The sequence below is a fragment of the Tiliqua scincoides genome, chromosome 5 (assembly GCF_035046505.1).
Source record: "Tiliqua scincoides isolate rTilSci1 chromosome 5, rTilSci1.hap2, whole genome shotgun sequence".
NCBI lineage: Eukaryota > Metazoa > Chordata > Lepidosauria > Squamata > Scincidae > Tiliqua > Tiliqua scincoides.
In genome coordinates, this window is record NC_089825.1 from 17,714,200 (window position 1) to 17,739,666 (window position 25,467).

The window sequence follows — 25,467 nt, forward strand, 5'->3', positions numbered from 1 at the left end:
ACAGACAATTCATTACTATAGGCAGTTGACCTAGAAACAGAGCCGCAGAACCCTACAGAATTGTTCAGCTATTTTCAGCCACTGTGCTCCAAACTCTGGCTACACACCTGTGGCTCTTTTGTGGCACACTGGTTGAAAATTCCTGCCTGAGTGCCTCCCCATAGACCCTGCCTAGAAATCAAGGGGGATTTTATTTTATTTTATTTACTTTCAGACTTCAGTCTCCCCTTCAGGTCCTATCTGTGCAGTCAGGAGCGGGGGGGGGGGGAGGAAAATTACATTTCCATCCGTTTGCCTTGCAGGGATCAAGTAGACAAATTCAAGAGATCCTCACATGATAACACAGCACATTCATTAGGTCCCTGATAAGACAGATGTCTTATTCGAGAGTCAGTCTCCAGCTTAAATAGCTTTTTAAAAGTTCATTTTATACGCAACAGACTGGAAATGCTCCTTCAAATAAGCCATTCCTCGAGATTGTGTAATTACTAATTATAACTTGCGGGCAAATGCCATATGGAACTAAAAAAAATCTATCCTTATGAAAATTGATGAGAAAATGCCCTGCATTTTTTTTTCCTCCTTTTTTTAATGGCACTGGAAATACAAAGCACACTTGTCCAGGCTTCATAAAGCACCAGGAGCAGCAACAACCAAATTAAAGACATATCGCTTAACTTCCTAAAGATCAAATGATTCTTTCTGCTGGATTTTATGCTAGTGTTCAGAAACAGGATAAGTCTCTCCTTCACATCAAGCTTAAAACTATCCCCACCAAATAGTCCTGGATGGAGCAGCCATCCATATGTCTGCTTCATTCACATATGAAGTGGGGGATCAGCTCTTTACATGAAAAGGAAGTGAAACTTCCCCCTCTCCAGTGGGCTTGCCTTGCACAGCTGCTCTCAGCCATTTTCTCCCAGGCCAGCTCTGATAATGAATGTGGGTCGCACTGGAAGAAAATGGCTAAAAGCGACGGAGAACAGCAAGGTAAGGTGCGGGAAGAGGATTTGCCACCTCAACCACGATCCTCTTCATGTAAAAAATAGGCACCCACCCCATTCACTTCTGCTGTGCCTGTGAACAGCATGGACAGTCTACCCCCTCGTTTCAATTGTGGCCCTCGGACCCGCATGAGTGGTGGCGCTCACAGTTGAAGGTGCACCACTAGATGCGCATTTTCAAGGTTCTCTTGAAAATGAACTTGTCATTGTTTGGAAGGCAGAGCTCATGCTTCCCATGCAGAGAGCCCAGGTTCAATCTTTGCTATTTCCAGGTAAGGATGGGAAAGATGCCTAGGTAGAGAGCTTCTGTGTAGACAGAGCTGAGCTAGATGGATCAGAGAAAGCAGCTTCGTATAGTCATTGTCTAACAAGACAATGTAAAATGAACTCTGAACACATGTTAATGCTTCAGCATATATGTATCCTGCCTTCATTTCTTCTAAATCTTGATGCCCTGCCTTTCTAATACAATCATCCGAGATAAAAATGACTTCCAATAAATCCACTGGACCACCAAAGAGCTAAAAACAAGAAAACCAAAACACACTGTGGAATTATCAGGGCCAGCAAAAAAAAAGAGGGGGGGTGGAAGAATCCTGCTGTTATTTCTCAAAAACTCAAGAAAATTAAAAAAAATTAGTTTTAACATGGCATCCAGAAGACAAAAGAATTTGTTGCTGTCAAAAGAATTTTGCTTAATCAGGGTGGAAGTCATTACAAGAACCTGTCCCAAGTCACCAAGTATCCTTCCCCATCCCCGAAACAGAAATGTAAATTGTAAGTTCCTCAGGACAGGGGTCTATCTATTGCTTCTGTTACTGGGTAAAGCATCATGTAACTTAATGCCACTGTACATAAGAACATAAGAACAGCCCCACTGGATCAGGCCATAGGCCCATCTAGTCCAGCTTCCTGTATCTCACAGCGGCCCCATCAAATGCCCCAGGGAGCACACCTGATAACAAGAGACCTGCATCCTGGTGCCCTCCCTTGCATCTGACATAGCCCATTTCTAAAATCAGGAGGTTGCACATACCCATCATGGTTTGTAACCCATAATGGATTTTTCCTCCAGAAACTTGTCCAGTCCCCTTTTAAAGGCATCCAGGCCAGATGCCGTCACCACATCCTTGGTCAGGAGGGGCCGTTCAGGCAGCGGTATCTGCCCGAGGTCTTCTGTCATGAAAGATGCAAAGAGCTCATTCAATTTCTCTGCCACCTCTAAGTCTCCTTTTATTTCCCTCCCTCACCATCCAGAGGGCCAACCACTTCTCTGGCGGGTTTCCTGCTTCTAACATATTTGAAGAAGCTTTTATTATTCCCCTTAATGCTGCTGGCCATGCGTTCCTCATAGTCTCTCTTGGCCTCCTGTATCACCTTCTTACATTTCTTTTGCCACAGTTTATGTTCCTTTTTATTCTCCTCATTAGGGCAAGACTTCCATTTACAGAAGGAAGCTTCCTTGCACTTTACAGCCTTTCTAACTTGGCTGGTTAGCCATGCGGGCACCCTCCTGGACTTAGTCGAGCCCTTCTTCCTTTGCGGTATACACTTCTGTTGGCCTCTATTACTGTTGATTAGAGCAACCTCCATGCTCTCTGTAGAGACTGGACTCTTTTTACCTTCCCTTTCAACCGCCTTCTAACCAGCCTCCTCATTTGAGGGAAGTCCGCTCGGAAGTCAAGGGTTTTTGTGAGAGATTTGCCTGGTATTCTTCCCCCGACGTGCATGTCGAAACGGCATGATCACTGTTCACCAATGGCTCAGTAACATTTACATCTCTAACCAGGTCCTGAGTACCGCACAATATTAAATCCAGAGTCACCTGTCCTCTGGTGGGCTCCATGACTAGTCAACAGTCAACAAAACTAGCTGCTCTAAGGCACAGTCATTTAGCATGTCAAGGAATCCGGTCTCCTTTTCGTGACCAGAACACAAATTGACCCAATCTATATAAGGATAATTGAAGTCCCCCATGATTACAACCCTGTCCCTCCTTGTCACCTCCCTGATCTGTTTCCTCATTTCAAGGTCCCCTTCCGGTTTCTGGTCTGGAGGACGATAGTACGCCCCCAGTTTTACATCACTCCTCAGGCCTGGTAATTTTACCCGTATACCCACTGTATAAACCACCATCCTCATATCCCAGCAACACCACTGCAAAGTCATGCACAGTACACAAGGCACAGTGGTCCTACCGTCATTGCAGGGAGCAGATCCGAAAGCACATGAGATCCTGACATGCAAATACCCTTTCATTGAGTCCTAAACAATCACAAGCTGTGCACCTGACAACACATCCTTGTACTCATGTGTCTCTTCTGCTTTCTTCTCTGCAAGCAAACAGGTGAGAAGAGGCCCACTTCTCTCTTAAGGTCAAAGTCTACTTGGTTGGCACAGCATTCTTTCTAGCAGTGATGGCCAGGCCATTATTACCCCACCACCATCACCACCATAACTGAGGCACCTTACTTGCACTTTTGGGTTTCTAAAGCTACCTGAGCAGATCCCAGCTTGAAGAGAGCTCAACACTTTCACCCAGAGATTTCATACAGATGTCACAACATGGGGAATACCATTGACCCTGTGGATAGAGACATGGAAGAGGCTACTCCATGACTGGGAACCACAAGATTTGCTTAGGAATGGGAAAATAATTTCTTCCTTCCAAACAGCAGTGCCATTTGGCTTTTTACAAGGAAGCACAGCTGACTGGTTCAGCTCTGAGTGATACTTGATATTTTTTTTCCTTCATGAACAACAAATATGCCTGTATATCACCACGGGTAGTTCAAGAGTCATTTTATTGGTGGAGAGTGAACAGAAATACTCTCAACAAGAACTGCCACTGTGTCTCTTCAACTTCCTGTTCTCTCCAGCCACTTACTTTTTCCATGTTGCTTGACCAAGGTGTCCTCATTTTCATAATTGCCTGGCTATTTTTCTCTTGTTTTCCCTAAATAAACAATCTGCCCCATCATCTTGACATTGAGTTTCCCTAAAAAGATGCTCAGAATCTTTTCGAAGCCTCTCTCCAGTTTATTTGCAGTATAGGTCTGGCTTATAAAACAGGGTAATGAGCAGATTAGATTAGATGCACTTTTTGAATTGTAAACAGGACTGACACCCCAATTTTAAAAAATCTGAAATGAATTGCTTGCATGACTTTTCACCGATTAATTGCTTAATTAAGTCTGCATGAATCCACATGTGACTAATACAAGGGCTTTGAGGGAAAAACTTACCTATGTTTAGATTATACCTGCCTGCCTTGCAGCAGGCACTATCTTAAAAAAAGGTTTTCTTTGCTGTGTGAAAGTAACAGAGGAATCTCTTTTCTAAAACAGTGGTTGTCAACTGCAGTTTTAAGAAGTACTTATAGTAACACTCCTTTAAAAAAAATGAGCTACCCTATTAACCATGGGCACAGGTTTAATTGATAAAAGGTATTAATCAATTAAATTAGACCAATGACTCGATTAAATGCTACATCCCCAGATGTAGGCACTTGTGCAGTTTAAAAGTTAAAGTTACAACACTGATTTGACCACCAGATCATATCAAAGTGGCTCTAGGGTCATTCTGCTGCTCCAAGCAGCTATACAGATCTTTGAATGAAGTGCAAGATGTTTCGGAGCAGAAATAAGTGGCTGGAGAACCAAACACTCTAATGAAGACATGGAAGTTGATTTTGTGGTTGATGTTGTTACAGTCTTAATGGGGCATGACTATGGGGGCATCAGGCCAATTTCCCACTACAGCACTGGTCTCAGACAACCAGCATATCACACCTCTCTGCTTGCGACATCTGCTTTGGTTCATCAAAATCTCAAGGAGTTTGCTGAATGCAGCTAATTCACTGCTGATAGCCATGAAAAATAGCAGCATAAATCTTGGGGGGGCTGGTGAAAAGGGCAGGTTACTTCCCAGTCAGCATGTAGCAAATTGGACATTTCAAAGGAGGCTTTGGGCTACCTGGCTTGATTCGCATGTAAATGCAAGAAGACACTCACCACCATTTCAACAAGCTGGCTGGGCCCCACTTAGTGTTGTTGTGACTTGCTTGGAACTGCCAGGGGAGGTCCGTGACAAGATTTACCATCTCAATGTGATCCTCTTAGCAGTGACAAGCAGGGGTTTACCTTGGTGCTCTAGAGAGGCTGTTGTGGGGAACTGACTCAAACTACAAACTCACATATATACTCAGTCAACTGATTTAAAAAAACAAGTGAATAATCGGTGAATAAAGGGTCTGTATCCTGTATCAGCAGTACAGCCAGCTTTCAGATCTGCAGACATGGCTCTGCCCAAAGAATTTTTGAAATATTCACTTACAGTCCAAAGCATGCTGTCACATTCAGGTCTCCCAAGTTTGCCACAGGATGTGGTGATGGCATCTTGCTTAGATACTTTTAAAAAGGGATTGGACAGATTTCTGGAGGAAAGGTCCATCACAGGATACAAGCTGTGATAGGTATGTGCAACCTCCTGGTTTTAGAAGTAGGCTACTTCAGAATACCAGGTGCATGGAAGTGGCAATGGGATTCAGGTCTCTTGTTGTCTTGTGTGTTCTCGGAGGCATCTGGTGGCCCACTGTGAGATACAGAAAGCTGGACTAGATGAAACTTTGGCCTGATCCAGCAGGGGTGGATGTTCTCAGTGGTGTAGCTAGAGGGGGTGCAAAGCGCTAAGTTTTGCAGGGAACCTCACTGCAGTGTGCAGACGGCCCCTTTCCCTCCCCTTTGGAGTCATTCAGGGCAGGGGGAGCAAAATGAAGGCATTTGCAAAACTTAGTGCTTTGCACTGCACCCCCTCTGGCTATGCCACTGCATGTTCTTATGTTTCCATGTTCTTTGCATCAAGTCTGCATGTTTTACAATTACTGCACAGACATACTAGAACTGAATAAAATTGTAAATGTGTTGTATTGGCACTGGTGTTGTGATGTCTCGTTTGTTTTTTTAAGTGTTGCTCCAATTATTTATTGTGCTTTTACACTTTGAAGTTGTAAGCCATATTGACAGCCATGTCAGTGGAAAGGTGGAGCAGGATTTTGTTTTTCCTTTTAGAAGATAAACGCTTACAATCCTCTGCTGACAGTTGAAGTTGGAAGGAGCAGACGAAGGGTGTTGCCATGTACTGAACATAGGAATAGAAGTGGTGTGGAGGGGTGGGCAAAGTCTTTGACATTTGAGTCGTTTGCCAGCATTTTTGGCGTAAAACTCAGCACAAGCATTTTCACTAGGCAAGTTTGGTGAAACTGTGCAACCTAGGAGGCACATGCACTGAGCTGACACTTGCGCTCAGCCACAATGTACCATTTCACACTCTACTGAATCATACATGTGTGGGATATCCCCCATGCCCCCCCATCACCACCTGATCGCTGAGAGTGGTTGGGTAGCAGAAGAAGGAGAAATTAACAACAGGGATGCTCTCTTTCTCGCTTCCCTACAAGTTCGTTCCTGCACTGCAGTAGAAATGCTTAGGCTTACCTCGCAGTGCAGACCATAGCCACCTGCAGGAATGAGGAGAGGACTTTGGCTATTCGCTCTATCCTTTGACCCAGTCGAGTCCACCTGCTTCCCTCTCAAGATCCACCTGCAGTCTGCTTCTCACTCCGCTCAGGTGCCAGAATTTCTTTAATCAAAACTTGGGCAATTCTGCCTCCTTGGACAACACCAGCAACTCCTCGTTCCTTAGTTCTATCTTGCCCCTCTCTCAAAATTCCCAGCACTTTCAAGCTGTTGTGGACAGTGAACTGAAAAACTGAGGCACTGCAAAGCAGGGGCTGCTTCTGAAAACAAAAGGCAAAGTCCCCCCCCCGCACCAAAAACTGCCACATCTGGGAACTGAACCATTCCTGCAAGGTTGGCTGGACAATGGAACTCCAGTATGGCTTCATTGCCCATGGCAAGGCGGGCTGTGTTTGAGTGTCCCTATGTATGCTGAGCAGGCACCTTGGTCTCTTGGTTGCTTTCATCTGCTGTTTGTTTTACTTCAGGTTTTCCCCATAGGGATTATGAGAGCTGGAAACAAAGTCTGGGGATAAAACAAAAGAAAGGACAGTATTTGTTTATTTGGAAGGAGCCTGAATTCAAACTGCTGGAGACATCCGACTCCCCAAGAGACACAACCTTAATCTGCTGACTCCTTTGACTTGGTTGTTTTTACGGCAATCTCATAAGATGGTTGACTCAGCCTACCCTGTTACTAATGAAATCCTATCACCAAAGCGAGAAGAGCCCCACTGCTTACAATATATGATCAGGCGCATGGACAAAAAAGAGAATTCACTGATGCCTCAAGGGAAACTATTTCAAAAATTCAATAATGTGAGAATTCTGCTTACCTCAGACACATCCATTCTCTGGGGCTGGCTTTCATTACTAAGGCCTCTTTGTGACAACAGCTCTTTGTTCCTCCGGAGTTAATCTTCTTATACCGCCCTTGAAGTCAGAGGGCCAAATTCGGCCCTCATTTCAATGCCACAAAACACACTGGGACCTTTCCACATTCCTTGTGTAATAGATTGTTGTCAGCTGTAAACATTTAGTAAGCATTTGTTTCCATTTTAACATGTAGAATATGATCTAATGGGGAGGTAGTTGTTTGTCGCTTTTGTATTGCATCCTTTCCACAAGGAGTTCAGGGTGGCGTGTGCGTGTCATGTACACACACACACACACACACACACACACACACACAGGGTTATCTTCACAACAAACCTGTGATGTAGGTTAGGTCTCAAACACAGGCTACCCATCCCAAGCAACACTATCACATAATGTGATCCATTTTCAGATCTCCCTATGTTTTCATTTTTTACTTAAAAGTAGAGGTGGGTTTTTCAGTGATAATGAAATAAAAACACATAACACTGGTTTCTGCACTTCTCACTTTGTAAAACACACACACAAAACCAAAATCTGCAAAATCTGTGAAAAAATAAAACCATTCTCTAACACCTCTACATATTCTAACATCTCTACATGCATGTGGCTGCATCTGCTGACACTGTACCACCTATATCCCCTACCTAATATACTTTTAAAACAATTACAATTTATAGTTATAATTTGTAAAATGAGCCCTTGGAATAAAAACACATAACACTGCTTTCTGCATTTCTAACTTTGGAAAACACTGAAATTAGTGAAAACAAGAAAACCATCTTCCATGTGATGTTGTAATGTCACTGCCCTGGGTGCTGGGAAAATGCATTATCTCTCTGGGTAGCTGCCAGTCACATGTGACCCTCTCTCCAGCTTTCTGCTCTTGCTTTCTCTGCTCTGAAGCCTGCCTACCCACTGGCAGTGCAGGGATCTCAGGAGGTGCAAGTCAGTCCAGCTTTGCAGCACCAGCCACCTGCCTTCCGCTCCTCCAGCAGGAACCAGGCCAGCTGCTTGCTACCTGGAGCTCTCAGATCTGCAGTAACACAGCAGCCAAGAGACTGAACTATAAATCAGGATGTCTCTGGTTCAAAGCTTGCCTTGGCCATAAACTCATTAGGCATCTTTAGGCCAGCCACTCCCTTCCAGTCTCAACTCCCCCCCCCCTTCATATGAAGACAATTATATTTGCAAATGCATGATTGTTGTAAGGACTACTCAGAAAGTGCATTATTATCATATCATTAGCAGCATTATGCCACTGATGAGCAAGTCTTTTCGGGGCCAAAGGATCCAGTTGGCAGCAGCCGCTTGGGGGCTAGACTGGTGGTAGCACGCAGCTACTGGAATTTGGACCTAGTCTGACCAGATTGCTGCTGCAGGATCAAAAGTGAGATGCACTTAGTCAAGCTGTTTGTCTTCTTTCCTCTGAGCATGAGAGAAAGAGAGAATGGTGTATGAAATATACATGAGAGTGCACGTACTTTTCCCTCTCCGTGCATGGGAGTGTCTTGCTGTGTGCAAAATGGGTACACATTTTGTACATGCTTAATTATTTCTCTATATACTGCATGTGTGAGACTTGATTTATACTGTGGTTAGGTTCACTTTCTTGAGTTATCTGCTTGGGACATTCTGTATGTCATAAGTACCTCTTACTAAGTATACAATTTCTATGGCATTGAAAAGAGTTTGTGACATCAACCCAGTTCGGATGATACTTCAATCACCCAAGTGGTTCCACACAATGAAAGATGTGTCTGCTCACAGCACATGCATGTACTGACATGGCACATGCATGCAGCCAAAACTTTTCTCACTTCTGGGTGAATTTTCTTAATCATATGGGGGACTTTCATCCCAACCACCCCTGTATGTACACTGCTTAAATTAAGCAGTTTCTGTAATGGGGTGGGGCTTGGTTGACCCTCCCCAGATGATCAAAGAAAGTGACCCAAGAGGAAGAGGAGGGGCCAAGGCATATACATGCTATGAGTGCACACTCTTCAATTGGGGCTAGTCAGATAGGAAGATATCATCAAAACTGGCCAGTTTTGAACATTTGAGGACCTGCTCCATGTGTTCTTCATACTTGAGTCCTTGCCCATCATAAAAGTCAAAGGATGACCCCAGTGCAAAGCCACACCCCATAGGACCACATTTGTATCAGCAATTGGTCAGTGGCAGCCAAGCCAGACTTGAATACCTGCAGGAGGATCAGAGTACGGCCAGCTTTCAGAAGCAGTGATGTATTCAAGTCTTTCACTCCAAGTCTCTACATTGAAGTTGAGTCTCAAGTTCTTGCAAGATACTTTCAAGTCAAGTCTCAAGCCTGGGAGCCAACTTCAACAGAAAAAAAGGAGGTGCTGGTGGTGTGTATGTAAGGGAGGTTCAATAAATAGAAAATACACACAAAGTTAGGTAAAAATAAATTAAAACTCATGTCAGATGCAGCCATGGCCAGTAAGGTGAACCCCGGACAATGTCTTTTGTTAGTGAACCAAGGTCAATATGTCATTTAGGCGGAGTCAAGTCCAAGTCAAGTCACTGAAGCAACTTGAGTCCAAAGTGAGTCTGAGTCAATTGAATTGAGTGTACATTGCTACCCAGAAGACAAAGCCTTTCACTAGCTACAAAACCAAGGAGGCAGGGAAACAAGCAGGCTACGGACAATAAGCAAGAATTCAGTACCCAGTCAAAATTGCTAGGCCTGATCTAGAAACATTTATAACCAGGTGAGCAAAACTGTCCGTGAGGGGGTGGAGCCTGAAAAAGTACTGTCTCCTTCTCCTTCCACCAGACCCAGAATAGCTCAGCTGGTTCTTACTTATCAAATCTAAATGATTTGGTCTGAGTACTGGAGAACTACTCCATGTGCCAACACCTTTGGAGATGTGAATGGCAAACCAGTAGCATAGCTAGAGGGAGGCAAAACAATAAGTACTGCAGGTGCTGCAATGCGCAGTGCAAGCAGTCCCTCCCACTAGCTATCAAAGCCGCTCTGGGCAGCAACAGCAACACACATGCAGTTGTTGAACTAAACAATGCTTCCTATGTGTTGCCGCTGCTGTGGGAGTGACATAGGAGGGGCAAGTGGGAGGAGCTGCTTACACAGCATATTGCAGCGCCTGTAGTAGTCACCGTTTCCCCCCTCCCGCTATGCTACTGTGGTAGGCTTGTTTTGGACTCTAGAACTCTCTCCCACAGGAGGTTTAAGCTGCCTCATTCTTCCTAGTCTTTAGATCTGTTGAAACCTTACCTAAATGAAGGCAGAGGGTCTCTTGGTTATCTTTTTGTGCCATCATTTTGTTTGATGTAGCTTTTTGTTTGTTTCATTTTTGTTAAACTGGTTTTAAAATGCTGTGTATTTTATGCCATTCTAAATTGTTACTTGCTTTGAGGGCAAAGTGACAAAAAAGGTCAAAAAAATTAAAAGAAAGCAAGATCAAAGAAATGAAGAAGTCTGTCATGAGCTCACAACTGAGTCTGCAATCCTGTGCACATTTTCCAGGAAGTCCCATTGAACTGAATGGAACTTGCATCTGAGAAGACATGCATAGGATTGTGCTGTGAGCCCAAGGGAGAGTAAGCATCCCCTTTGTCATCTCTGGTGTCTGACTGGCATGTCTGTCATTCTAACAGAATTACTGCTTTGGTTTGTGTTTCAGAGAACAAAAGGTTTGCTTTCAAAAGTGTCCAAAAAGGGACTTGTGAGCAAAGGAAAGAAAAAAAATCTTTGCCCTCTGGCAAAGGAAAGCAGAGACTTGACTGCTGAGCTTCATGGGCTGGATTTTGATCTGTTACATGTGAATTAATCTGGACTGAATTTATTGGCTTTGGCAGCTGTAAACATGGGGAATAAGTAAGATTGCTCGCAAGCCCCAGATTTGCCACCCAGATAACTCTGCCCAGTGCCCCAGCTACTAGAAGAAGCTGGAGACTTTCAAGCTCTCTGCTCAGCCTGTAATCACCCAATATTGAAACCAGATTTGCAGGCTCTTTTGAGGAGGGGGAGCTTTGTGATTTCCAAAGCAGACACATTTGGCATTTCAGAAGAAGGTCAACCCCCCTGTGGTGCAAGGGCTTTTAAATAGAATCAGTTAAGCGGGAATCAAGAAGAGACATACAACTGCTGGAGAAATTAGAATCAGCAGGGACATCAGAAAAGCCACATCCATTATTGCTGTGAAAAATGAAATTAAGAGCTTGCTGAACTGGGGCACTGTTAGGTACTTCCTCAGCTACACTGCATGGACATGACACATAAGAAACAAGTCCAAGCATGATTTCTGAATGCTTGTCACCCCATTGGAAAAGGGGAGGGTCTCACGCCATAGAGGTAACTGCACTTTTTTCATTGATCTCCATGGGATAAGCACAATTGACTTTGGCCAGCCACAAATCAGGAAACAAAAGCCTTTAAGACATACTGGAACTCACTGAAGCAGCCCTCATGTTTCTCCAAATGCTTTGCCTATATCTCTATGTCCCACCATGCAGATAACTACACTCATATCTTCTTAAGCAGCTTATGACACAATGGACAAAAGAGTTGAGGCAGACTCGGCTTCCCCAGCCAGTTTCAAATCTTTTACTTTTAGACTTCCCAGAAAACACAAGATTGTTTTCACGGTCACCACTGCAACCTGAAAAAAAACATGCTACAGACAGACAGTCCTGTCATATATTCTATGGGCACAGGACAACCTCTATTCCTCAAATATTTAAGGCACAGTACTCTCAAGTATAGTAAATGTCCAGTCAGAAAAATCAACATTAACTGGCAAACCTGTCTCCCCCCTACATTTAGGCAGATTACAGCATGAGGGCTTTATTGCCTAGAGTAGGGGTCTCCAAACCCCGGCCCGGAGGCCAGATGCAGCCCGCAACCAGCCTCTATCCAGCCCCCAGCCAGTCTCTTGTCCCCTGAAAGCCTCTGGCCCACTCGACTGAACATGACCAGAGCTATGCTCTGATTGCAACTGGAGGGTGTTCTGAGGGCCAGAGAGGCTGAGTGAATGAACCCACTCATTCATTTATTCAGTCATCTAAGTTCCATCTCTAATTTATTTATTTAAATTTTTTTCTGGCCCTCAGCACTGCACCAGATATTTCAAGGGGCCCTCTGGCCAAAAAGTTTGGATACCCCTGGCCTTGAGGAAAGATTGCAAGTCTGCAATTCTTCCTTGTTTTTTTGCCCCTTTATTTTAGCATCCTTGTCTGCCACAGCAGAACAAAAAGATGCATGGTGGAGGTAGAGCAATTTCCTCCTCCACAAATACCCACAATCAAGAGGGGGTAGACCAGTAAATATTTGTGAACCATGTTTCATACCCCACCACCCAAGTCCCACAAAGGGCACATCCCTAACCCTTTATGTCAGTGCTTTCCAGCACTGACATAAGGGCAATGCAGCTCTGAGGTAAGGGAAAAAACATTCCCTTACTTTGAGGAGGCCTCTGTGAGCAACACCCAACTGCAGGATGCAGCACGTGTCCCATTGGCACTGCAGTGCCAGTGCTGGAAAGCACCATCATAAGGGGTTAGGATTGTGCCCTTAGTTGCCTTAGCTCTAAATTGCAGTTGCTGGCTGCTGCTACCCTTATTGCTCAGTGTTCCCTCCTGTCTTTCCAATTTCAGTGAGGGTGCAATCTCAATTTGCTTCCTCCTAGATTATAATCTCCAATGCCATTGAGTTTCACAAATCTTGTGATGGAATTAAAGAGCTGATTCAGCCCTCTGCAATTTTCCCTTGAAATCAGTGGGACTTACTTCCAAGCAAACACACAGAGAATTGGACTGCAAGGGCCAGCTTACATAGTAGAAGCTGTTTACGTGCAGTGATAAAGCTGCTTCTGGACTATCACACCTTAGGCAGTAGGTAAAGTGATCCAGGGGAAGGCAAAGGACCACCACTAATCTTCCCCTTAAGGGAAACTTCTGTAAACTCACTCCACCCAAGCAATTAGTGTTCCAGCTCCTTCACAGCCCTGACTGAAAAATGGTACCAACCTCATGGCATAGCTGCTTCTCCATAACATGGCCAGGCTCTTTGGAGACTGTAGGGACCCTTCGAATACAGAAGCTGGCCGTACCGGTCCTATTTCATGTTGCTTAACTACACATTAGGATTTATGCATTCAGTACTATGCCTTTCTAAACTGACTTAAGGGCCCAATCCTATCCAACTTTCCAGTGCTGATGCAGCCACAATGCAGCCCTTAGGCAAGGGACCAAGTGTTCCCTTACCTTGAGGAGGTCTCTGTGATGGCACCCTCAGCCCATGTCCCATTGGTACAATTGCATTAGTGCTAGAAAGTTGGATAGTTCAAGCCCTTAGATTTCTGTACAGGGTGTATAGAGTGCTGGAGCACACTGGCAAAATAAACTAACCATTAGCCTTTATGGCAACCAGAAAATTTGGACAGTGTAAGCATTGAAAAGCTTACAGGGCCCCTGGGGAGGGGTTACAGTTCAGTGCTAGAGCCCATGCTCTGCATGCGGAACATTCCACCATCAGCCCCCAGCATCTCCAGGTACAGCAGGGAAACACCCCTGACAAAACCGATGCCGGCCTGTATAGACAGCACTGACCTAGATGAACCAGCTCTGTAGAAGCCAGCTTCACATGTTTAACAAGGGAAGGTGTGCCAATTTACTGAAATGAGTACTTGAGTTCATATTAAGCAAAACGTAAACACTAACAAAAAATATGAGCCAATGCAAGTGACAGCAAATCAGAGCTCCATAGCAAGACCACAAGTAGGTTTTAGACAATATATATATTTTTTTAAAAAAATCTTTACATCAGAACTTGCATACAGTTTAATAGCATAACTCATCTCCCTACAGCTCAGACAACCTGGTAACAGTGTGTATAACTTCTTGTTTTTGCTTTCATAATTTTAAAGCAAATAATACGTTTGAGTCTATTTACTCTGTGCAAATAAGGTAACTTTTGGAATCCTTCAGAAGACGTATCCAAGGTTCTCTCTGCAGAAGTCCTTTGTTTCTTAAAAATGATTTATGAGTGTAGGCTTTTCCCATATAAAGTGCTCCTGTCCAGCAGAACTCAAAGGCCTTTGAAAAAAAGAAAAAGGTTCTCTAGAAATTTTAAGGTCAAATTAAAAATATATATATTAAAAAAACACCAAAACGAAGAGATCACACAAATTCCAGCTTTCCATGCCCGCCATACATTCCCCAATGGACTAGTGAAAGTATTTTGTCATTGCTGAGATCTGGCTGTCGCATTTTGTCACAGGTCATGCAGCAGTTCTCATGACCCGTGACTGGCACCATGCATTCCAAGTCTAGCTTCGCCACCTGTCCTTTTTTAGAATGGTGTCCGTGAAAGCTGTAGTGCAATCGGGAGAGCATTTGTTGCCGTTGATCTTGCAATCGTTTGTTTTCACTCCTGAGCATCCGCAGAGCTAGCATGATGAGGAGCACCAAAATTAGCCCACCAGCTATGGGAACAGCAATTACAGCTGCCCGGAACCAGAGTTCTTTGGAGGAGGTCAGCTCCTGAACTTTTGTGATGAGGTTCCTGCTGTTATCGTGCTGATATCTGCTTCCTTGCCCTGCAAAACAATAAAACTTTTAAAAATTAAAGTCCTTCAAAGTCTTTCAGTGTACCACCTAGAAGCCCACGTTTGAACAGCAGGAAGGGGGCCAGGCCCCCTTAACATTGTATAGCTCTCCCTCAGCTACTGTCCTACATCACTGTATTAATATTGTGACAAATGCTGGAAACCTCCATAGTTAGAGATGCTCACATATCTTCAAAGGTAAGAAAAATAAGGCCATTACAGTGTGGTGAACACGGTGTTGGCTTTAGACACTGGGATCCAAATTCAAATTCCAATCCAGGACTATTCCACATAATATTTTCAGATACATGTCAAGATTTTTTTCATTACAAAAAAATGTAATACCTGACTACTACTACATGTACATCATATGGGTATGCTTCTTAGGGAGGTACAACTGCTGGCAGCTCCTTATGGGCTAGACACAGAGGCAAGTGCAGATTTGCCCCAAAGTGAAATGTGTGCCATGACCCTTAACTATGCAGCTCATGTGGTGAGCCTTGAATTTTGTGCAGAATTTAGAGTTGTGTACCTTACAGTATAAAAACAATGGACGAGTTCTAGGCTTGATATACATCAAGAAACCAGAAGCATCCTGCAAAGCTGCAGAACACTAACCCAGATTCTTCCTGCCACAGCAACTCTGACAATACAGACAGACCAGCATCCTGCATTCTGCTGCACGGATATACCCAGGAGAGATTTTATGCTCTCTCAACTAGTAGGGCATCAGTAGAACCACACCACCAAGTTCCTTTAATTTGATGAATTACATGCCACATTTTTAGGTATCCATACTAAGCTGAGAAATGTCTTTTGGACCTTCCTCTCTTTGATTTAACAGTTTCACCCTGGTAAATGCAGAGTAACAAAATACCTGACTTTTAAATTAAAATTGTGTTTTGACAAGCCTCAATCAAGTTTCTTTTGCACTGTCTTAAAATTTACTGCCCCCATTCTAAAACTGGGCAATATCTAGTGCCCCTCCCTAATCTAGTTTTCCCTAGCAAGCTGACAGGCCTACTAGAGATGCAGGGAGGGAATCCAAGTTCTGTCTCTCATGCTAACACAGACACAACAGCTGCTTGGCAGAGATATGCCTATCTATGTTCCACCTCCAAAATAACCTGTTACATTCAAGACACCAATCAATAGCAGGCACACTAGGTCTTCCTTATGGTGGGTTAACCTGCCTATCCCCCCCCCCCACACACACACAGGTTAACCTGCAACACCTTGGTTAACCTTGCATATGTATGTATGTACCAGAGAAGAATTCTACTTACCCAAAGGTTCGCCTCTGAGAGGAGAGATAACATCATACAGCCCTCTATAATTGCACATATCTTCATAACAACACTCCACTGTGGGTATGGTAGGGCCCGAGTGGTTTTGTGCCTGGTTAGCCTGACAGATGTCTAATGTGCTTGCAAAAGAGTCCAAGCAGCCATGAGTAAGTGGAGAATATGCATTCGGTGGGTCAACAGGTCTAGAGAAGCAAGCGCTGAGCTCCGACTTGCACATGTAGCCTGTTCCAACACAGTGTGCAGCATCACAGTAGCATCTGATTTCACCTACAACAAAAAAGGGTCAGGCAGGTTAGTTCTCCATTTCCATAGCACTTGCTTCTCTGCAAGTCAACACAAAGGATTCTGTCCCTGATCACATCCAGCAATCTCAGTGCTGGACCAAGATGGGTTGTCATACTTGTCGTGATGCCAAAAAGACCACAGCACCAGTTCTCTTTTTCAAGCGCTGGATGATACAAGCAGGTGGGTGGGGGAAGCACACGATCGCTCAGGTCGGACAGTGCCATTTCTCCACCGTGAATGTTGCAGGCTGACAAGTAGCTTCTCCTGAGTGGTAGCCAACCCCAGCAGTGACACAGCTATGCTAAAAAACACTGTCAATGGACACATGGAGACTTTCTGTGCTCGCTGCTACCAAGGTGTGTTCTCCTCCTCCCTCCAAAGAGCTTGGATATAGGCAGACTGTGGTGCAGAGGAGCACCTGATAAAGTATGATATATGCCAGAGCTCCTGCGTAGGGAAACTGCTATTTCCAAGGGTGGCCAGTGAGAAACGCAATGTGCAGGGAGGATATTACTTAGCATGGAGAAGAAGAAGGGAGAAGAGAGATAGGGCCTCCCTTGCACAGAGCCAAAGAGAAGCCGCTGAGCTACCCTGTACTCCCTGCTTAGGTATGAGACTGCAAGCAGGCCAGCAACATAGTTCTGCCTCACTTCTAGAATGCCATCACAGTGGCACAAGCAAACACTGTAGAAGCTGAAGCAGCAATAGAGGGGTTGGGTTCCTTGTCGCTTTCACAGGAGGGTTTCTTGGCAGAAAACAAGAAAGTTTGCACATCGGCCACTTACTGCACACATGTCTTTAGGTTTGTAATGATTGCCATTAATCATATGCACAGTCTGCTTTTTAGCAGAGCAGATGCTTATGACATCTTCCCATACATCACCCCTGTAAAAACTAGTTTCCCTGAAGTAGAGCCTGCATTACAACTAGCATGAGAGACACATATTCTGTCAGGACTAAATATTTAATCAGAGCTGCTGAACTGTTCACTACCTTTGGACTGGTGCCAATGTTAAAGAGCTTTCGCCCAAACCTTATGAATTAAAATCAAAGGAAGAAAAAGCAACCTCCCAGCCTTGAAACAGAGAGGCATTGGCCAAACAGCCTTGGGCCCATTTGTCTCTATTAGTAGCCAGCCAAATGCCCCAAGGAAACCCACAAGCCAGGTACAATGGCCACAGTCACAGACCCCATATTCCTCCAAGCATTTAGTTTTATTTATTTTTAAAATGTAGAATTTCCATGGCAGTTTATAACAAACTTATTTTCAAAAAGTGTTCCACAGCATTATCTTTTCAAAAAAGATGCTTCTCATGCAAAAGCTGTTTTTATTGTAGAACAGGAACTCTGTCCTTCACAACTGGGGGGTCTGCTTGCCAATTTCAACTTCTGTCCGCCTAAATGGCAGTTCACCAGGAAGTGGGGACAGAAATGCAATGGAGGTTAAAACCTTCTTCCACACAGTCTGCTCTACCCAACCCATTAGGTGATAAAACTGTTGAGACTGAAAATCCTCTACTATTTGCATGAAACAAAACACACACAGGAAACCTCAAAAATTCTCAGGGAAGTGCTTAAAGAAAAAAAGCCTTTCATTTAAAAACACCCCTTTTCATTTCATGTTCTTCTAGACATTTCAGCTCTATGAAACAGAGTCATTCAGAGAGTCACTGCTCTCCAACATACAGGAGAGCAATAGTTCTACATTTCAGATACAACTCTATTCAGGGAAGTTATGGTCTATGTCAGAATGCAAGATGCAAGGGAAGGCACCAAGATGCAGGTCTCTTGTTATCTGGTGTGCTCCCTGGGGCATTTGGTGAGCCGCTGTGAGAGTCAAGAAACTGGCCTATGGCCTGATTCAATGGGGCTGTTCTTATGTTCTTAAGTCGGGGGGGACGGGACTAAATTCTGCTCAGTTTCCAGAACAACTGTCACTCTAGGACAAGGATTCTTAACCATGTTTATCCATATCCCTTGAGGCCATGGACTGGGCAGCAGTGCTTCCCCCCTCCCCAAGTAGCAGCTTGTTTAAATCTTGATGCACATGACCTAATTTTCCCTGTCAGTTTTGTGAAACACCAAAAATTGGGTCACATTTCACCAGTGGGTCCCAGACCCACAGTTTGAGAGCCACTGCCTTGGGGACATGAACAATATCTGAACAATATTTAAAATGTTGTTAGATTAGATCAGGGGTGCTCACACTTTTTTGGCTCGAGAGCTACTTTGAAACCCAGCAAGGCCCGGAGATCTACCAGAGTTTTTTTTACAATGTTCGCGCCATCATAACATATAACATTTATGTGTACAATGTATGTTGGGGTACCTTGAGCCCCACTGAGTATAACAGGACTTACTCCTGAGTAGACATGCCTAGGATTAGGCTGTGAGGCTGCAATCCTAGCCACACTTACCTGGGAGTAAGTCCCATTGAGTACAATGGGCCTTACTCCAGACATTCCCTCCCAGAGGCACCTGAAGATCTACTTCAGGTCGGCACTCTGCGATCTACTCATTTTGCCTCGCGATCTACCAGTAGATTGCGATCCACCTATTGAGCACCCTTGGATTAGATTATCACCATTTTCAATACAGACTAGCCACTCCGTTCCTAGTTATCCATGTGTAGTGCAAAACCAAGTTCTTGACATCTTTCTTAAAAGGAGTGGTGATGACGATGACTGTGACAGTCTGGCAAAGGGCTTATGGAGGCATGTTGGGCAATCCACTGGGGATCTGTAATTCTGAAAAGGTTACAAACCCTTGCTCTAGGTCCTAGGAGATGAGTAGCAAAACAGTGGTGGTGAAGCCTTAAAAATGTACTGTATTAGCGATATTGGCATCCATAAAAGATGGCTGCATTCTTTGCAACACAGGCTCTCAGAACCACACGGTAATTCTTGACACTAGTGCTTAGGAACTCACACTATGGGCCATCTGGCTCAGGGTGTATCTACCTTGATTAGCAAAGGCTCGCTTGTATTTGAGAGAATTTTACTCCTGCCCTGCTTGGACATGCCAAGGATTAAATTTGGTACTTTCTGCAAGGTAAGCATGTGCTCCATCACTTAGTGACAGCCCTCAACCAGATAGGTAATTGGAATAAAGTTTTCATAGCACAGTGGCATCCACTAAATCAGTGGTGGGCATCTTAAGCCCTTTTGGGTCGCAAATCTGATGAAGGCTTCATCAGAAAAATGCACATAAATACACACACATACAAATTTGCACTTGGTTTACAGACCACTGAAGCTCATCCTAAGAGCCCAAGGACTCTTAGTGAAGAGCCCCTGCAACAGATGTTTCAGTCTTTGTTTACTACGCAGGTCTCACACTCACATCACTGGACAGGGACACAGATTTTGGCAGGGCTGCCTTCCCAGAATTATATGAAGTTTATCTTCTTGCTATGGGATACTTGGAAGTTTCTTGGTCCTACCCAAAGCCAAACAACATTTTGCCCATAAGTACATAAGCCCATCTATAGCAGCTATTTTCAACCAGTGTGCTGTGGCACACTGGTGTGCCACGAGTGGTCCACAGGTGTGCCATGGGATTTTTGCAAATTTATTTATTTATTATTCTGTATCTGAAATCTCCACTAAAAGGTTTGGAGTTTATTTAAACTGGAGGAGCCAATTGTTTAGCGTGCAAGCTATTGAATCCCATGAAGTTTTCCACCAAACTGTAGATTCAAAGTATGTGGGAAGCTGCCCCATATGGAGTCAAGCCTCAGTCCGTCCATCCCAGTTTTGTCTACATAGACTGGCAATGACTCTCCATGGCTTCCTTGACCTGGATAGGCCAAAGACTGAACTGGGGCCCTTTAGCAAGCAAAGCAGCTGTTGCTCTACTGAGCTTCAGTCTCCCCCCAAAGGAAGCCTAAAAAATACCAACCCAGGGCTTGTTATACAGCCTGGCTAGTGGTGAACTGTCACTTATTGCATGTCTTTTTCTGGACACCCCAGAGTTTGACATTCAGGACTTTGGACCCAGAAATCCCACCATCACTTCCCAACTACCTTTCATAAACTTGGGGGAAAAAAGAAATCCACAAACTAGCAGTCTTCACTTCCTTTTCTTCCCTGGGTCTTTTGAAAGTAACAAGCAGTGGAAACAAAGCCATAAACCCACATTTTTGTTTTAATGGCTTATATGACCCTATTTAAAATTCTATCTTTTCCTGACCCAAAACAGTCTTATAAACAAATCACGATGGACTAAGTCAAGGGGTTATTACAGCTCCATTTTAATTAGAGCCACATTCTTCCCCTTCCCCACCCTTGCAGCAGAATAGAGTTTTTGTATAATTGCTTTGTTTTGTTTTTCTTTTTTAAAAAACCCTCTTTATTTCTTTCAATTCATAAAGTTTCTTCCTGAGCTATGCAAAAAGCCAGAGAGGGTATTTGGTATTTCCAAACAGTGAACAATGCCCTTTCTGTTTCCCTCCTCTTTCTTGTTACTGTATGTAGCTATTAAAGAAAAATGTCTGCTTTTAGTCAAGGTGGCTACAGCAGAGACTGCAGGCTTCTCTTAAAGCTTTTGAAGTCGACAGCAGCCAGGAGTCTATGATCCCCTAATTATATCATTATCAGGCACATAGTTTCAGTATCGGCAATTGCGCATTACTCTCAGTCACTCCCTTTTCTGCCCATCTTTGATGGGGCCAGAAGACTCCCCTCTGCTCACTTCAAGGGCTGTTATTTGGGGTTAATTACACCCTTCTTTCCAAAATAAATAAATACTGTAGCACATCAGCACTGTGCTAGCTTATCCTTTAACCTCCTCTCCATGAAACATGGCAATTATGGGGAGACATGGACTCTCCCAGTTCTTTTTCTTGAAGAAGAAGGGGGGAAAATTACCTTTTCTTCTTAAGTGGAAAAAAAGTTTAACCCACACAGGGCTGTGTGAAGATTACCACTAACCCTTCCCAAATTTTAAGATGTGCAGCTTAACAGTTTGCCCGCAGAACTGCTTTTGGGACACACACACCACCCCACAAGACAGATATGAGACATGTAGCCCAATCTTGAGCTAGCTTACTTAGGAGTAAGCCTCACCAATTTCAAGCCAAACTGACATAGTATCACAGCGTAAAGGAGAGACTGATTGGGAGGCTCAAGAAATTATCTATAGCTACTTTGGGGTGGGAAGGAGTTGGGGGGGACTGCACTGATTTTTCCTCTTGCTCTCTTTGCAAGAGGAAAGATGTCCAGGGAGAAGAGAGTACACCAGATTGAGCCCAGCCTCCTTCTCATCCTTCTTTAGCAGCAATAATACTTTACTATGCCTGTTTGGGGGGGGGGGGAGAAGGTGTGTGTCAGAGGTAGTACCTTGCTAGGACTGTTTTGGGGGAAGAGAGAGAGAAGGAGTGTGTCAGTGGTAATACCTTACTAGGGCTTTCTTGGGGGGAAGACAGAAGGGTGTGTGTGTGAGCAGTAATACCTTGCTAGGGCTGTCTGGGGGGGGAGAAAAGGGGTGTGTGTGTCAGCAGTAATACCTTACTAGGGATGTCTTGGGGGAGAGAAGGTGTAGGTGTGTGTGTGTGTGACAGAGAGAGAGTGCAAGCAGTAATACTTTACTAGGGTTTTCTGGGTGGGGAGAGAAGGGGTGTGTGTGTCAGCAGTAATACTTTACTAGCACTGTCTGATGGGGGTAGGGGTGTGTGTGTGTGTGTCAACAGTAATACCTTACCAGGGCTTTGGAGGGGGAGAGAAGGGGTGTTTGTGTTAGTGGTGATACTTTACTGTCTTGGGGGAGAGAAAGGGGTGTGTGTGAGCAGTAATACCTTAGCAGGAACACCAGAAGGGGGTTTTGTCAGTGGTGATTCCTTACTAGGGTTGTCTTGGGGGAAGAGGAGTGCCTTTAAGAGGGCCAGGGCTGGGAGCGTTCAGAAGTTCACAAACACTGGGAGAAGCGCTCGCCCTCTTCCTGGGCTCCGGGCGTGGAGGCAGCGCGAGGGAAGGAAGCTCCAGCAGCGCCACTTCCAAGAACAGGCGAGCCTGTCCCGGCCTGCGAGGCGCAGCCCCGAGGAAACACGACACGCTCACAAAGCCTTGGCAGGGCGCTTCAAAGGCGGCGCGGGGAGCTCGCCAGGCGCGACGGGGCGGAGCGGGGGAGAGGAGGAAACTCCCAGGCCGGGCACCCCGGGGAGGGGCAGCCTTGCCCCAGGGAGCTGCCCGGGGACGCGGAGGGCGGCTACCGGGCTTGCCTCGCTGGGGGGCGGGGGGAGCCACCCCAGCAGCCCTGCCACCACAGCGCTTGGAGAGGGAAAGGGGCACCCCTTGCTAGGCGCAGTGGAGGGGTCGCTTTGGCGAGCCCCAGGGCGCCTCCCCAGGCTCCTCTGTAAGGGGCGGGGGGCCCTTCACAACCCACCGGGCTGCTCTCCCACCCCCGCCTCTCTCCCCCTCCCTATACACCCCTCACCGTCGTGTTGCTTCCTCCTCCTCCCCCCTTCCACTCTGCCTTCCTCTTCTTCACCCCAGCCTGACCCCGGCCATCCCCACTGCTGCAGCGCCTCCCCAAGCGTCTGCCCGGGAGCAAGTCCCGCGGAACTCCCCGCCACTGCCAGCACGGCTCCCACTCCTCTGGGGGAAGGAAGGCTGCTGCCACCAGCACGTGAAGTGCTCCGTCCTCCTCGCCCCTCGTCCGCCTCCGTTTTGAACCCCCCCGCCCGGAATGGCTCTGAAGGGGAGGGGAAGAAGCCGCTGAGGCTCCCTGCAAACTTAGCGCTTTGCCCCCCCTCCAGCTAAGCCACTACCTGGCGCCTTCCTCCTATCGCAGCAGCTGGAAGCCCGTTCAGATCAACTCAGCAGCACTCAGTCGGCCAGACTGAAGGACTCCCAGGCCGAAAGAGGGCACTCCCTTCGCTTCAGCCCTGCCCCCCAGGCCCCCAGCCCAAGACCCACTGACCCCCTCCCGTCTGTCCATCCCTAAGTCTTCCTCTCTCTCTCTCTCATACACACAGCCACCACTGCCTCGAGAGTGTAGAGAGACTCTCTCCCCACTACACCTCTCGAGGGTTCCCCCTACCCTGCAAAAGCATCCCAGTCCCCCCTTAGCAGGAGGCTCACCCCACGCCGCCCCCTCCAGCCCACCACGCTGCCCTCTGGGAGAGCCTCTCCTCGTTCCTCTACCCCCTCCAAGAGTTGCAGGGCCTCGGGGACAGACTCCGTGGAGGCCAGAAAAAGCACTCCCTGCTTCGTCTCGAGTGGACGACTTGCCTGAGCCTCGATCGAAGGGAATCGGGGGGGGGGGGCTCAGTACCCGCTCCTAGGTCAATGGGGCTTACTCCCAGGTAAGTGGATAGGACTGCAGCCTAACAGCCCAATCCTATGCACGTCGACTCAGCAGTAAGACCCATTATAGTCAATGGAGCTTACTCCCAGGTAAATGTGAATAGGATTGCTGCTTTACTACCTGTGTCAGCGTGTCTTCCCTTCACAGCTCGGTGCCGCCACCACAGCCAGGGGGCAAGTGCCATTGAGCAGAGTGGCGCTCAGCTCCGCCGAGATCACTGGGACTGGATACCCAAGCAAGAGGGCTGTCGAGATCCGGGGTGGCCCTCCGCCGCCAGCACCTGGCCCGTCCCCCCAGGCTTGCCTCCGCCTCACCCCATCACGCACGATGCCTTGCCTGGTCTCACCGCGGCCGGCTGCTAGACGGACCCCCGGCTGCCCCCGACGGCGGGGCGGTGGCGGCCCCCACTCCCGCGCCCCCGCCCCGGCCTCACCTTTGGCCAGCAGGACGGCCATGGCGCACAGCTCCAGTTGCAGCCAGACGAAGATGAGGCTGGAGTGGCGATCCATTTAAGCCGCCCGCCTGGCCCCTTCTTCCCCAGCACCACCAGCGCGGGTCGCTCCGGGGCTCCTCCAGGGCGCGCTTCACCTCGCGGCGCTGCAAGGAAAGGACCCCGCCGGGCAGCGCATGGGCTCCCTCCGCGGGCGACGGCTGGCGGGCCGCTGCCTCTTCCCCGGAGCCCAGCCGCTCGCAGAAGCCGCTCACGCTGGAAGAGAGCCGCGCTCCAGGGGCAGCCACATCTGGGCGCGCTGCGAGCCTCGCCACTGCAGCACACCGCGCAGAGCGACCCCTCGCAGGCGCTTCTCTCCAGCCCTGTAAATAATCCGACCGCCCCACGGCCGGCCCCACCTCCCCGCCCCTGGCTCCTCCCCCAGGCCTGTTTTCATAGGAGGCGGCTCCGTGTCACTCAAGCGAGCCCTACTCTGCAGCGCGCCGGGGCGTGGAGGGCGCGTCGCCTTCCCTGACTTTCTCCCGGGTTCAACTAAAGCGCGTTGCAATTAGTAGTAGCTCTACAAAGGGGGGGGCAGTCCAGGCGAGAGGATGCTGCTGGGGGTCGAGGAAGGGCGCACCCCCCCGTTCTCTCTTTTCCAGTCTTTTGCTGGAGGAGGGGGAAAAGTGGCACCAAACTCAAGTTGGAAAGGAGCCTCCAAGGTCATCTAGTCCGACCCCCCGCAACTCCTCCCCGAGCAAAGAGGTCAAGAAGACCACGGGTGGGTTGGACAGACGAGGGGCTAGAAGTCCCAATTCGGCCCAGAGGTGGGGTGATGAGTGCAGAAGGGGGGAAATCCGGGGCGGTGCTCTGCGCAGAGCAATTAGGGGAGGCAGGTGGAGAGCAAATTCCCTTCCCGGAGGTGAGACCGAAGCTCTTCTCTCCCCCCCCCCCCTGTGTGTATCTTCTGCGTGTCCTGATCAATAAGGCCCTCGCCAGGCGGACGGGTTGACCAGCAGGAGCCTGGCTGCTTCGTGGGGCTGCAGACGTCCTGGGAGTAGCCAGCAGCTCAAGACACTCGGTGAAAATGAGCACCCGGCGCCAGCCAGACGACACAGACAGAGCCTGACACTCAATTAGCCCCCGAACGAT

The 25,467-nt window shown here is 46.8% G+C and overlaps 1 protein-coding gene across 1 annotated transcript; it reads right to left on the bottom strand.

Annotated features, from left to right (window-relative positions):
• Positions 1-14,159: 14,159 nt before the first annotated feature.
• BAMBI (BMP and activin membrane bound inhibitor) lies at positions 14,160-24,686 on the bottom strand. Its single transcript, XM_066628603.1, has 3 exons — positions 24,319-24,686; positions 16,275-16,562; positions 14,160-14,979 (listed from the first exon to the last, which is right to left on the bottom strand). The coding sequence occupies exons 1-3, from the start codon at positions 24,392-24,394 to the stop codon at positions 14,561-14,563; spliced, it is 783 nt and encodes a 260-aa protein (XP_066484700.1). The 5' UTR covers positions 24,395-24,686; the 3' UTR covers positions 14,160-14,560.
• Between the last annotated feature and the right edge of the window lie 781 nt (positions 24,687-25,467).